The 15,010-nt window shown below is 32.3% G+C and overlaps 1 protein-coding gene across 2 annotated transcripts in view; it reads right to left on the bottom strand.

Annotated features, from left to right (window-relative positions):
• Nucleotides 1-15,010, bottom strand: part of LOC145255748 (uncharacterized) — a 50,613-nt gene that overhangs the window by 566 nt on the left and 35,037 nt on the right. For both annotated transcript variants that reach the window (XR_013863899.1, XM_080114393.1), the window contains one exon: nucleotides 133-230. Coding sequence is in view for 1 of the 2 variants with exons in the window: in XM_080114393.1 (XP_079970519.1) it covers nucleotides 133-230 (98 nt within the window). In the remaining variant the exon portion in view is untranslated. The remainder of the gene's footprint in view (nucleotides 1-132; nucleotides 231-15,010) is intronic.

Genomic DNA, 15,010 nt, shown 5'->3' with positions numbered 1-15,010 from the left:
AAATTATTTGATTATCGGATAAGAAGCTGAGAAAATTATTTGATTATCGGATAAGAAGCTGAGAAAATTATTTGATTATAGGATAAGAAGCTTAGAAAATTATTTTTCATTTAAACACTTCATCTTTCTTACCTGTGGTGCCATTTTATTCAAATGAGAATATTTGTGGTCTCCAAGAATAGGGGTGTTAAGACCAAAAGCCAAATGAACTCTGACCTGATGTTTTACTCCTGTGTTGGAAATCAAAAAAAGTTTTTCTTTAAAATTTCATAATTTCTATTTTGTTTCAAACAGCAAGATATCAAATTTGAGCATTTCACATTTTCTTTTTGTCTTGATCATACATGCAAACGTTTAAACAAGAAAAGATAACATTTCAAATAAAAGCATATTTCATTTCATTTACTTAAAAAGTTAGTGAATAAGAACTTTATATAAAAGTTCCTATTCACTAACTTTTTAAGTAAATGAAATTTGTTGTAGACTACGTAATATTTTTCCTAATTTAAAATGCATTTTTAAATATTATTTTACAAACAAGTCACCATTTATCAAGCTCAAGAGTATGTGTTAATGAGATGGAAAGAGTGTCAACTGTATGAAGAATGTTATGAACAGATTAGAAAATTATGAAGGAATGAACAAAATTTGATTGAGAAGTTTTTGGAAAGAAAGTTTTGGTAAAAAGACAAGTTTTCAGGTAATTATTTTAATCTTGTTATATTTACGTTTTGGACAATTTGGGAACCTTAGAAAATTTAGAACTAGTATATAATTTCAAACTGGATCCTTTATTTAATCCATTATGGTATATTGTTCTTATTCTGTCAACCATGATTAAGTAGTAAAGACTCAACCTTCAACTTTCAGAACACTGATTATTCACAAACACTTTTTGGCATTCACTACACAGACCGTGATTATCCAATTATTTTCTACATTTTAATTTAGTGCTCAAATTCAACACTAGTCACAGTGTCAATCATATGGTCTCTGCCACTGCTGTAAAAGGATTTTACCTCCAAACAAAACTAGTAACAATTATATTTTTGCACAAAATGACAAACTTGTAATCCAAATTCTGAACACAAACAGCCCATTAGCTCAAGAGCTTAAAGGGATATCTCTTACTGACAACCACAAAAAAACGAAATGCCTCCCTCTGCTGAAATATATATAGATATAACTTAAACCATACAACATTATCAGCTGTTAATCTATGGACATACAAAACTTATTTACCACCATGACCATCAAGTATGAACATTACTTCTAGGAAATATCAAGTAGGTCATAATCACAACATGAAATATTTTATCCAAGAGAACATTACTCTTTCAAAGAAAATTAGTAATTTCTTGGATGATCTCTTTTCCCTTTAGCTAAATATATTTCTCATTGCAGGTATAATGTTGGATGTTTATTGCAATTATGCACTCATTAAACATGCACATATTTACATTTTAACAATTAGACCATGGGTTCATGTGAGTGATGATATTTATGAATTTTGGGAGCTATAAATCTGATCGTGTCTAAACATGTAGACTTGCTTTACTTTTTTTTACTAGTGTTGTAATCTATAATTAATGGTTCCTATATTCAATTCTATACCAAGTTGACTTTGTTTAACATCATTTCAACCTCTGGACACCATTTTATGCCAAGAAAAGCTCTAGTTGTTTTTATTGCCAATTTCTTGAAAAGCTTGTTTTCAAAAGTAAAATGTTTGAATAGTTGAAGAGTTTGAATAATTTTGTTCTTTTTAAGTATTTTACAATTTGCTGCGGCTCCATTTCTTGGAACACCTCTCTGATGCTTTCTGTTTCAAAATATTTCTCCTGGATATGTTTGTGCCTTCTATACTTTACCGGTAAATGTTTAATTGTTATTTATTGGTTGCAGAGTGTACATTTTGGTGCTTCCTCTGCTTTGATCAGGTAGGAATGGGTCAGTTTTGTGTGGCCGAGTTGTATTTGGTTCATTACAATCTCCTATCTTTGTCCCTTCAAAGCTTTTTGGTTGACTTTCATGTAATTTGTTCATGTATTCCATTGTTCTTGCCACTTGTTTTCAGGTATTCCTTAATTTTTATTTTCGGGTCTGTAGGTTTTGATTTTTTTTTTTTTTTGATTTGGTGGTTTATGCCTTCTCTAGCTAGTTCGTCTGCTTTTTAATTTCCTAAGATACCAACATAGCTTGATATCCGGACTATTACAATTATTTTACATTTTTCAGTTATTTCATCATATACTTGTGATATTTTTGTGATGGAAAGGGTTTTCGGTTTTTCCCTCTTCAAGTGCCATGATACAGGATAAGGAGTCTGTATGTATAATGAAGTTTTGTTTGTTGCTGTCTTTGATGAATTTTGATGGCTTGTAGTTCAGTGAGCAGTCGTATTTGGCATAGGCTTTGCTCATCTATATAGGCTGCATCTGTTTCATTCTTTGTTTTGGATCTGTCTATATATATATATATATATATATATATATATATATATATATATATCTTTGTATTCTGAATATTTTTCTCTGAGTTCTGTATAGCTTCTGTTCAATTGTTTTTCTTGAATTTGGTAAATGTTAAATCAATATTTAGTTTATTTAATGTCCATGTTGGCCTGTTATTTGCTTTTTCTGTGACTATGTTGTTTGGTTTTTCATTAATTTGGGATATTGTGTCCAAAGGAGGGTATGCTTTTTGGTTTCTTTGAATAGAAATTTATGAATTATTGGTTGAAGGTGGTCTCATGTTTTAGTTATATCATTGATTTTGATTAGAAACATAATAATACTACACTACCCTGTGGTACCCCTGCTTCTTGTATGTATTGGTCTGATATTGTATTTCCCAAGAATACTTCATATGTTCTGTAAGAAAGGAATTCTTGGATAAACATTGCTAGATTTTTTCTGATTCCCATATTGCGATTGTCCTTCAGAATCCTGTATCTCCATGTAGTATCATATGCTTTTTTTTTCCAACTCCAAAAGGATTGAGATTACATGTTTTCTTATGAAACCATTACGGATGAATGTTTCTAGTCAAATTGCTTGTTAGTACTTTGGTTTTGTCTGGATACAGGTGTTTGGATAGGATGTTATGATTTTTAGATGCCATATCAACCTTGTATTGACCATCTTTTCCATTGTTTTACAGGTAAAACTTGTTAGGGTAATGGGCAATAATTGATAGAGCTGCAGTGGTCCCTTCCTGGCTTAGGAGTTAGGATGATATTAGTTTTGAGCCAGTGTTTGGGGAAGGGCTTACCATATATTAATGATTTGTTGAAAAATGTTGAGGGAAGTTGTCTGGCAGGGGTTTCAAGAATTGATAATGGATATCTTCTGGTCCAGTAGCTGTGTCTTTGCTTTTATGCAGTGAGTTTTTAAATTCTGTTATAGTAAATTAGCCTGGGTGCCCGGGTGTTTGGAGGTGTGTGTTGAGCAAAAAAGAAAAAAAAGTGGTAGTAGGAAGGGAGGCGAGGTCGAACTCGAGGGCAAAGGAGGAAAAGAATGTGAAAAAAAAAAGGAAGCATCTTTGCTGTTGTGTTCATCGCCAAACCGGAAATGACAAAGGTTTAAATTAAGGCTAGTCAATCAAAAAGAGGGGATTTTTGAAAATATCGGCGAAAAAAGTGATCCATCTCTGTAGAAAAGTGTCCAGTTGAGGGTGAAGGAATTAATGTTTTTGGCCAATTTTTTGATATTTGTTGTCTGAAGGGCCAACCTTCAAAACGATACCGATCTCATGAAAATCCGTCGCCTCTGTCAAATGTTTTAGGCAGATATACATACCTACATTTAAACAGACAGGTGAGATTTATATTATAGATGAGGAATTGTAGTATTCGTTGTTGTTAGATGTAAAATTGAGTCTTTCTCTTTCTGTATTATTTTTTATATTTTTGGAATTTAAAAGATAGGTAGCTTTGGCTGAATTCAGTTGCGATTATGTTTGCAATTTCTTTCTTAGCTATGGTTTGTCTTCCATTTGATGTGCTTATATAGCTTATTAGTGTTCTGAATTTTTTCCCTAGTTATCTTTGTTATTATTTTCCCATGTTCTTTTTGGTAGAGTATTATTGTTTAGTTTGGAGATATAAATTTGCCAGGTTTCTTTTTTTTATATAATACTGCAAGCTTTTAGCATTTGGGCCAGGAAATCAATATCTTCAGACAGCCTGATCTGGTAGCACCAGCCTACTTCGGAAGTCATTGTTACACAACATATGCTTCTTTTAAATATCTTGCATATAAGAAGCAAGATGAGAATTGTATTCACAATGATCCAAATAATTAATCTTCATCATAAAATGCACTTGTGATGTTATGCTGTATCAGTGTTAACTTTAGTCAAACTTGGACTTGATTTGGATTTTTTCTATTGTCAAATTTTTTTTTACTTATTTATTGGGGCATTCTGATACAAAACCTATCTAAGAACGCTCACAGACAAAAATTACAATTGTGTGTTATTTAAAAAATATCAACCCAATAGTTTTGGGGTCTATAAGGAATGGACTCACACACACACACACACACAAAGTGCCTAAAGATAGAGATAATGACTTGAATTAAAGTTTAAATGCAAAAGTCAAGTATCATGATTGAATCGTTCTCTAAACAGAAACATTCATTTTAAATGCACCTGTCTTATCAAAGAACCTACTGTAGATTTTATACTCCGGGCCTAAGTATTGGTGTAGTGATAAACCTCTTAAAATGCACTTGTGATGTTAGACTGTATCAGTGTTGACTTTGGTCAAAAATTGGACTGTTCCTTCTTTCAACAGATTTTTTTTGATAATTGATTTCTGATACTTGTCTGAGCTATTCCAATACAAAACCTATATAGAAGCAGACACATAAACTATATTCTTGTAAAATTTCATATAAATAGGCTCAGCTGGTTCGGAGTCATTAGGGAACAAATTCATATACACACACAAACTAAGTGCCTTTTAGTTATATATATATATATATAGAGAGAGAGAGATAATGGCTTGTATTAAAGTTTAAAATGTGAATTTATATATTATGGTTCAATTGTGTTCTAAACAGAAACCTTCATTTTGAATACTGATTTTATATACCAGGACCAACTGCTTATGCGATGATAAAACCGCTTAAAATACACTTGTGATGTCAGGGGTGTTAATTTTGGTCAAAATCAGATTGTTCCTTCTTTCATTGGATTTTTTGATAATCAACTTTGATACTAATGGGAAATATTCGTGATTAGTTAAAGTTCAGAATAAAATCACGCTTTCTCTTAACGGTTAATTTAAAAAAAAAAAAAAAATCTTCTGAACGCTATTAAAAGTTAAATTCTTCACTAGTTTGGAGACGGAATGCGTTGTTGTGATAAGTGATTTTCTCTACTAATTCGCACTTTTTATTTTAAGATTCAAATAGTAATAACTACATTTTATTTCAGTATTTAATTTATGTATTTCTGTTGTATTAAATGCTAGCTTTAATTTTTTTTTTTTTTTTTTTTCTCGTCCATAAATGTTTATCTACCAAGTTGATCTTAAATATTGTATAATCAATCCATTATATTATCATTTTCAGTCCCCCACCCCTAATTTCTGGCTCCCATCTTATCTCGCAATTACTTATAACGTCACCAACTAACTTCGGAAGACCCCCCCCCCCATCCGATTTTGTTTTATATCATAAGTTGCTTAAAACGTGATTAGTTAAAGTTCAGAATAAAATCACGCTTTCTCTTAACGGTTAATTTAAAAAAAAAAAAAATCTTCTGAACGCTATTAAAAGTTAAATTCTTCACTAGTTTGGAGACGGAATGCGTTGTTGTGATAAGTGATTTTCTCTACTAATTCGCACTTTTTATTTTAAGATTCAAATAGTAATAACTACATTTTATTTCAGTATTTAATTTATGTATTTCTGTTGTATTAAATGCTAGCTTTAATTTTTTTTTTTTTTTTTTTCTCGTCCATAAATGTTTATCTACCAAGTTGATCTTAAATATTGTATAATCAATCCATTATATTATCATTTTCAGTCCCCCACCCCTAATTTCTGGCTCCCATCTTATCTCGCAATTACTTATAACGTCACCAACTAACTTCGGAAGAACCCCCCCCCCCATCCGATTTTGTTTTATATCATAAGTTGCTTAAAACGTGATTAGTTAAAGTTCAGAATAAAATCACGCTTTCTCTTAACGGTTAATTTAAAAAAAAAAAAAATCTTCTGAACGCTATTAAAAGTTAAATTCTTCACTAGTTTGGAGACGGAATGCGTTGTTGTGATAAGTGATTTTCTCTACTAATTCGCACTTTTTATTTTAAGATTCAAATAGTAATAACTACATTTTATTTCAGTATTTAATTTATGTATTTCTGTTGTATTAAATGCTAGCTTTAATTTTTTTTTTTTTTTTTTTTTTTTTCTCGTCCATAAATGTTTATCTACCAAGTTGATCTTAAATATTGTATAATCAATCCATTATATTATCATTTTCAGTCCCCCACCCCTAATTTCTGGCTCCCATCTTATCTCGCAATTACTTATAACGTCACCAACTAACTTCGGAAGAAACCCCCCCCCCCATCCGATTTTGTTTTATATCATAAGTTGCTTAAAACGTGATTAGTTAAAGTTCAGAATAAAATCACGTTTTCTCTTAACGGTTAATTTAAAAAAAAAAAAAAATCTTCTGAACGCTATTAAAAGTTAAATTCTTCACTAGTTTGGAGACGGAATGCGTTGTTGTGATAAGTGATTTTCTCTACTAATTCGCACTTTTTATTTTAAGATTCAAATAGTAATAACTACATTTTATTTCAGTATTTAATTTATGTATTTCTGTTGTATTAAATGCTAGCTTTAATTTTTTTTTTTTTTTTTTTTTCTCGTCCATAAATGTTTATCTACCAAGTTGATCTTAAATATTGTATAATCAATCCATTATATTATCATTTTCAGTCCCCCACCCCTAATTTCTGGCTCCCATCTTATCTCGCAATTACTTATAACGTCACCAACTAACTTCGGAAGAACCCCCCCCCCCCCCCATCCGATTTTGTTTTATATCATAAGTTGCTTAAAACGTGATTAGTTAAAGTTCAGAATAAAATCACGCTTTCTCTTAACGGTTAATTTAAAAAAAAAAAAAATCTTCTGAACGCTATTAAAAGTTAAATTCTTCACTAGTTTGGAGACGGAATGCGTTGTTGTGATAAGTGATTTTCTCTACTAATTCGCACTTTTTATTTTAAGATTCAAATAGTAATAACTACATTTTATTTCAGTATTTAATTTATGTATTTCTGTTGTATTAAATGCTAGCTTTAATTTTTTTTTTTTTTTTTTTTTTTCTCGTCCATAAATGTTTATCTACCAAGTTGATCTTAAATATTGTATAATCAATCCATTATATTATCATTTTCAGTCCCCCACCCCTAATTTCTGGCTCCCATCTTATCTCGCAATTACTTATAACGTCACCAACTAACTTCGGAAGAACCCCCCCCCATCCGATTTTGTTTTATATCATAAGTTGCTTAAAACGTGATTAGTTAAAGTTCAGAATAAAATCACGCTTTCTCTTAACGGTTAATTTTAAAAAAAAAAAAATCTTCTGAACGCTATTAAAAGTTAAATTCTTCACTAGTTTGGAGACGGAATGCGTTGTTGTGATAAGTGATTTTCTCTACTAATTCGCACGTTTTATTTTAAGATTCAAATAGTAATAACTACATTTTATTTCAGTATTTAATTTATGTATTTCTGTTGTATTAAATGCTAGCTTTAATTTTTTTTTTTTTTTTTTTTCTCGTCCATAAATGTTTATCTACCAAGTTGATCTTAAATATTGTATAATCAATCCATTATATTATCATTTTCAGTCCCCCACCCCTAATTTCTGGCTCCCATCTTATCTCGCAATTACTTATAACGTCACCAACTAACTTCGGAAGAACCCCCCCCCCCATCCGATTTTGTTTTATATCATAAGTTGCTTAAAACGTGATTAGTTAAAGTTCAGAATAAAATCACGCTTTCTCTTAACGGTTAATTTAAAAAAAAAAAAAATCTTCTGAACGCTATTAAAAGTTAAATTCTTCACTAGTTTGGAGACGGAATGCGTTGTTGTGATAAGTGATTTTCTCTACTAATTCGCACTTTTTATTTTAAGATTCAAATAGTAATAACTACATTTTATTTCAGTATTTAATTTATGTATTTCTGTTGTATTAAATGCTAGCTTTAATTTTTTTTTTTTTTTTTTTTTTCTCGTCCATAAATGTTTATCTACCAAGTTGATCTTAAATATTGTATAATCAATCCATTATATTATCATTTTCAGTCCCCCACCCCTAATTTCTGGCTCCCATCTTATCTCGCAATTACTTATAACGTCACCAACTAACTTCGGAAGAACCCCCCCCCCCCCCTCCGATTTTGTTTTATATCATAAGTTGCTTAAAACGTGATTAGTTAAAGTTCAGAATAAAATCATGCTTTCTCTTAACGGTTAATTTAAAAAAAAAAAAAATCTTCTGAACGCTATTAAAAGTTAAATACTTCACTAGTTTGGAGACGGAATGCGTTGTTGTGATAAGTGATTTTCTCTACTAATTCGCACTTTTTATTTTAAGATTCAAATAGTAATAACTACATTTTATTTCAGTATTTAATTTATGTATTTCTGTTGTATTAAATGCTAGCTTTAATTTTTTTTTTTTTTTTTCTCGTCCATAAATGTTTATCTACCAAGTTGATCTTAAATATTGTATAATCAATCCATTATATTATCATTTTCAGTCCCCCACCCCTAATTTCTGGCTCCCATCTTATCTCGCAATTACTTATAACGTCACCAACTAACTTCGGAAGAACCCCCCCCCCCCCCATCCGATTTTGTTTTATATCATAAGTTGCTTAAAACGTGATTAGTTAAAGTTCAGAATAAAATCACGCTTTCTCTTAACGGTTAATTTAAAAAAAAAAAAAATCTTCTGAACGCTATTAAAAGTTAAATTCTTCACTAGTTTGGAGACGGAATGCGTTGTTGTGATAAGTGATTTTCTCTACTAATTCGCACGTTTTATTTTAAGATTCAAATAGTAATAACTACATTTTATTTCAGTATTTAATTTATGTATTTCTGTTGTATTAAATGCTAGCTTTAATTTTTTTTTTTTTTTTTTTTTTCTCGTCCATAAATGTTTATCTACCAAGTTGATCTTAAATATTGTATAATCAATCCATTATATTATCATTTTCAGTCCCCCACCCCTAATTTCTGGCTCCCATCTTATCTCGCAATTACTTATAACGTCACCAACTAACTTCGGAAGAACCCCCCCCCCCCATCCGATTTTGTTTTATATCATAAGTTGCTTAAAACGTGATTAGTTAAAGTTCAGAATAAAATCATGCTTTCTCTTAACGGTTAATTTAAAAAAAAAAAAAAATCTTCTGAACGCTATTAAAAGTTAAATTCTTCACTAGTTTGGAGACGGAATGCGTTGTTGTGATAAGTGATTTTCTCTACTAATTCGCACTTTTTATTTTAAGATTCAAATAGTAATAACTACATTTTATTTCAGTATTTAATTTATGTATTTCTGTTGTATTAAATGCTAGCTTTAATTTTTTTTTTTTTTTTTTTTTTTTTCTCGTCCATAAATGTTTATCTACCAAGTTGATCTTAAATATTGTATAATCAATCCATTATATTATCATTTTCAGTCCCGCACCCCTAATTTCTGGCTCCCATCTTATCTCGCAATTACTTATAACGTCACCAACTAACTTCGGAAGAACCCCCCCCCCCCCATCCGATTTTGTTTTATATCATAAGTTGCTTAAAACGTGATTAGTTAAAGTTCAGAATAAAATCACGCTTTCTCTTAACGGTTAATTTAAAAAAAAAAAAAATCTTCTGAACGCTATTAAAAGTTAAATTCTTCACTAGTTTGGAGACGGAATGCGTTGTTGTGATAAGTGATTTTCTCTACTAATTCGCACTTTTTATTTTAAGATTCAAATAGTAATAACTACATTTTATTTCAGTATTTAATTTATGTATTTCTGTTGTATTAAATGCTAGCTTTAATTTTTTTTTTTTTTTTTTTTTTTTTGTCCATAAATGTTTATCTACCAAGTTGATCTTAAATATTGTATAATCAATCCATTATATTATCATTTTCAGTCCCCCACCCCTAATTTCTGGCTCCCATCTTATCTCGCAATTACTTATAACGTCACCAACTAACTTCGGAAGAACCCCCCCCCCCCCATCCGATTTTGTTTTATATCATAAGTTGCTTAAAACGTGATTAGTTAAAGTTCAGAATAAAATCATGCTTTCTCTTAACGGTTAATTTAAAAAAAAAAAAATCTTCTGAACGCTATTAAAAGTTAAATACTTCACTAGTTTGGAGACGGAATGCGTTGTTGTGATAAGTGATTTTCTCTACTAATTCGCACTTTTTATTTTAAGATTCAAATAGTAATAACTACATTTTATTTCAGTATTTAATTTATGTATTTCTGTTGTATTAAATGCTAGCTTTAATTTTTTTTTTTTTTTTTTTCTCGTCCATAAATGTTTATCTACCAAGTTGATCTTAAATATTGTATAATCAATCCATTATATTATCATTTTCAGTCCCCCACCCCTAATTTCTGGCTCCCATCTTATCTCGCAATTACTTATAACGTCACCAACTAACTTCGGAAGAACCCCCCCCCCATCCGATTTTGTTTTATATCATAAGTTGCTTAAAACGTGATTAGTTAAAGTTCAGAATAAAATCACGCTTCTCTTAACGGTTAATTTTAAAAAAAAAAAAATCTTCTGAACGCTATTAAAAGTTAAATTCTTCACTAGTTTGGAGACGGAATGCGTTGTTGTGATAAGTGATTTTCTCTACTAATTCGCACGTTTTATTTTAAGATTCAAATAGTAATAACTACATTTTATTTCAGTATTTAATTTATGTATTTCTGTTGTATTAAATGCTAGCTTTAATTTTTTTTTTTTTTTTTTTCTCGTCCATAAATGTTTATCTACCAAGTTGATCTTAAATATTGTATAATCAATCCATTATATTATCATTTTCAGTCCCCCACTCCTAATTTCTGGCTCCCATCTTATCTCGCAATTACTTATAACGTCACCAACTAACTTCGGAAGAACCCCCCCCCCCCCCATCCGATTTTGTTTTATATCATAAGTTGCTTAAAACGTGATTAGTTAAAGTTCAGAATAAAATCACGCTTCTCTTAACGGTTAATTTAAAAAAAAAAAAAATCTTCTGAACGCTATTAAAAGTTAAATTCTTCACTAGTTTGGAGACGGAATGCGTTGTTGTGATAAGTGATTTTCTCTACTAATTCGCACGTTTTATTTTAAGATTCAAATAGTAATAACTACATTTTATTTAAGTATTTAATTTATGTATTTCTGTTGTATTAAATGCTAGCTTTAATTTTTTTTTTTTTTTTTTCTCGTCCATAAATGTTTATCTACCAAGTTGATCTTAAATATTGTATAATCAATCCATTATATTATCATTTTCAGTCCCCCACCCCTAATTTCTGGCTCCCATCTTATCTCGCAATTACTTATAACGTCACCAACTAACTTCGGAAGAACCCCCCCCCCCCCCCATCCGATTTTGTTTTATATCATAAGTTGCTTAAAACGTGATTAGTTAAAGTTCAGAATAAAATCATGCTTTCTCTTAACGGTTAATTTAAAAAAAAAAAAAAATCTTCTGAACGCTATTAAAAGTTAAATACTTCACTAGTTTGGAGACGGAATGCGTTGTTGTGATAAGTGATTTTCTCTACTAATTCGCACTTTTTATTTTAAGATTCAAATAGTAATAACTACATTTTATTTCAGTATTTAATTTATGTATTTCTGTTGTATTAAATGCTAGCTTTAATTTTTTTTTTTTTTTTTTTTTTTTTTTTCCTAGTCCATAAATGTTTATTTATCTACCGAGTTGATTGCAAAAATAGATTACCTAATTGTACTCATTTTTAGTTCGTGGGATTCCCCATCTATCACCATACTTTCCCTTAAACATGTCCATTGGACTTTTATTAAGTACAATACTTAATAGTTTTTTTTTTTTTTTTTTTTTTTTAATGGAGAGTAGAAAACGCATTGTGGATGCGTTATCGGCAGCTCCTGTTACTCTCGCTTCTTCTTATTTGTCCCTCAGTCCTCATTTTTTAAATGAGTGATTTTTCTGACAAAGGGAGAAGAAAAAGCTGTTTTCTAGGTTGGCAGTATTTTTGCGCGAACAGTTGGCAGAGTTGGTGGAAATTTTCTGTTTCTATGTCTATCCTTGTAGCCATGTCACTAGTAAGGGTGCTGGAGGTAAACGTTTTGTCTGGGCTGACGTTATCCGCCTGATAGTCAGGGACCCGAACCTTGGATTAACCACTAAGGAGGCTGTCCTATCAGCAGGTGCAAAGTACTGGGGCTGCTGTATTGCCATTTGGTGAATGGAATCTGGACCATGCAGTAGCTTCTGGTGGGGCCTCTCGATGCCATACTAGTGGGTAATTGTTACGGCTTTACCTTATCATGTGGTACAAAAAAAAAAAAAATTCTTCGTTTCTTTTTCTCTCTTAGTTTCCCCTCTCTGTCCTGCTCTAAGTAAATCTGTCGACCTAGTCCACAAATTCCAAAATTTCATCATGACAAGTTTCAAGAAAAAATACACAATTAAACCCGGTTCTCCAACTTCCAACGTAGACCCCTACTACCATGTCTCCTTTTCCAACATCAGGGGTCTACGTTCTAACCTTCCAGAGGTTGAAACCCAATTACAGGAGACTAAACCAGACCTTTTATTTTTAAGTGAAACTGGCATTGGACAGGCTATTTCCCTTGATGAGTTTGCAATTACAGGATACTCTAACTTAACTTCTAAATCTGACCCCCAAGATCGCCATGGGCATGGAATATGTGCCTATATTAAAGATAGCTTTCCATGTGGGAGGGACATCTCCAGGGAAGATCCTAACTTACCCTATATGTGCTTCCGGGTTGCTTTAGCTCACACTACTGCATTTATATTTACTCTCTATCGCCCCCACAACAGCGGAGTTACTATCTTTCAAAGCATATCTGAGAAAATTGACCAAGTCCTTTCTACTTATCCTTCAGCTAACATTCACGTATGTGGAGACTTCAATGTTCACAACGTCGAATGGTTGACCCACTCAAACAAGACCGATGATGAGGGGAGGTTCTGTCATGATTTCTCCATTGCCTATGACCTCACTCAGATTGTTCAGGAACCTACCCGTGTGCCCGATAATGACGGCCAGTATGCGAGCCTACTAGACCTTTTTCTCACAACTTGCCCTGAACTATGTTCAGTTTCTGTTCTGTCGCCTCTTGGATCTTCCGACCACTCTGTTGTATCAATTAAGATAAAAATGAAATGTAATAAGTCCCCAGACGTACCTCTTCATCGTACAGTATATCGATACACTAAGGCTGACTGGGATAGCTTCCGTACATTTATATCTGATCTACCTCTGCATTCCATGTTTAAAAAGGATGTGTCCTCTATAGTATTAGACCTAACTGAATAATTAATTGTAGGTATTGACCATTTCATACCCTCTAAAAAGTTTCAGCAAAAACCTAACAGCCAGCCATGGTTCTCTCCAGAATGTGCTGCTGCCATTGCGCACAGAAATCACTTTTTCCACTGCTTCAAACGTAATAGATGTATGGAAACTAAAGCCGTTTTCAGGACTGCCAGCAACCATTGTAAGAAAGTAATAAGGAACGCAAGAGAGTTGTATGCTCAATCTGTTAAGTCCAAAGTAGCTGAGCAGCGGCTTGGTTCCCACCAGTTTTGGCAAATAGCAAACAGAATCCTGAACAGAAGCGTGTGCTCCATCCCAACTATTATCAATGGACCTGAGGTAATCTCGTCAGCATCAGACAAAGCCAAACTCTTTGTCAAGAACTTTGCAGCTAATTCTACCCTTTGCGACCAAGACCGCCAACCCCCAATATTTCCTCTTGTATCAGAAAACACGCTATGTGATATACGTATATCTGTACGTGATGTTGCCAAGCTAATCAAAAACCTTGATTCCAGTAAAGCAACTGGCCCTGATGGTATTCCAATTATAGTACTCAAAAAACTTCAACCTGAACTAGCGCCCATACTTACAAAACTGTTTAAACGTTGTCTTAAGGAGAATAGTTTCCCATCTCCCTGGAAAATCTCATCAGTATGCCCTGTATTTAAGAATTCAGGTGATCGCTCATCCCCCTCTCAGTACAGGCCAATAAGTCTCCTGTGCGTCATGAGTAAGTTGCTAGAATCTGTATTAAATACAGAAGTAATCAAACATCTCAACAAAAATAACCTTCTTAGTGACACTCAATATGGTTTCCGTTCTGCTAGATCTACAGCAGATGTCCTTACAGTTATATCGCATAGGATTAGCAAATCTCTCGACGGTGGCAATCTTTCTAGGGCAATTGCTCTTGACATATCTAAAGCCTTTGATAGGGTATGGCATAAAGGTTTACTTCATAAGATCGCTAGCTATGGTATAGCTGGAAAAGTCTTCTCAATTATTAAATCATTTCTTTCTGATAGGTTCATAAGAGTAGTAGTTGAGGGGCAAAAATCAGAAGCTCACAGTATTAATGCCGGTGTCCCTCAGGGATCCATCCTGGGCCCAACTCTTTTCCTGATCTACATTAATGATCTTCCAAATCATATCCTTACATCATTTGTAGACATTTATGCTGACGACACTACCATTTATGGTACCACATCTAAGACAGTAAACGACCAAGTTCTCTCCAATTCTCTCTCCTCTGATCTTGAGCACGTAGTACAATGGGGAAAGGAGTGGCTGGTTATTTTTAATGCATCTAAAACCAAGCTTCTCTCTTTACATCATCAACATTCTAATCCACATTTGTCATCAATTGAAATGAATGGCTCTCGTCTTCAGGAGGCCTC

This window comes from Euprymna scolopes, chromosome 31 (assembly GCF_053919585.1).
Source record: "Euprymna scolopes isolate OS-2025 chromosome 31, ASM5391958v1, whole genome shotgun sequence".
Lineage (NCBI taxonomy): Eukaryota > Metazoa > Mollusca > Cephalopoda > Sepiida > Sepiolidae > Euprymna > Euprymna scolopes.
The sequence above is the reverse complement of the archived record's forward strand: the minus strand, read 5'-3'. Positions and strand labels throughout refer to the sequence as shown.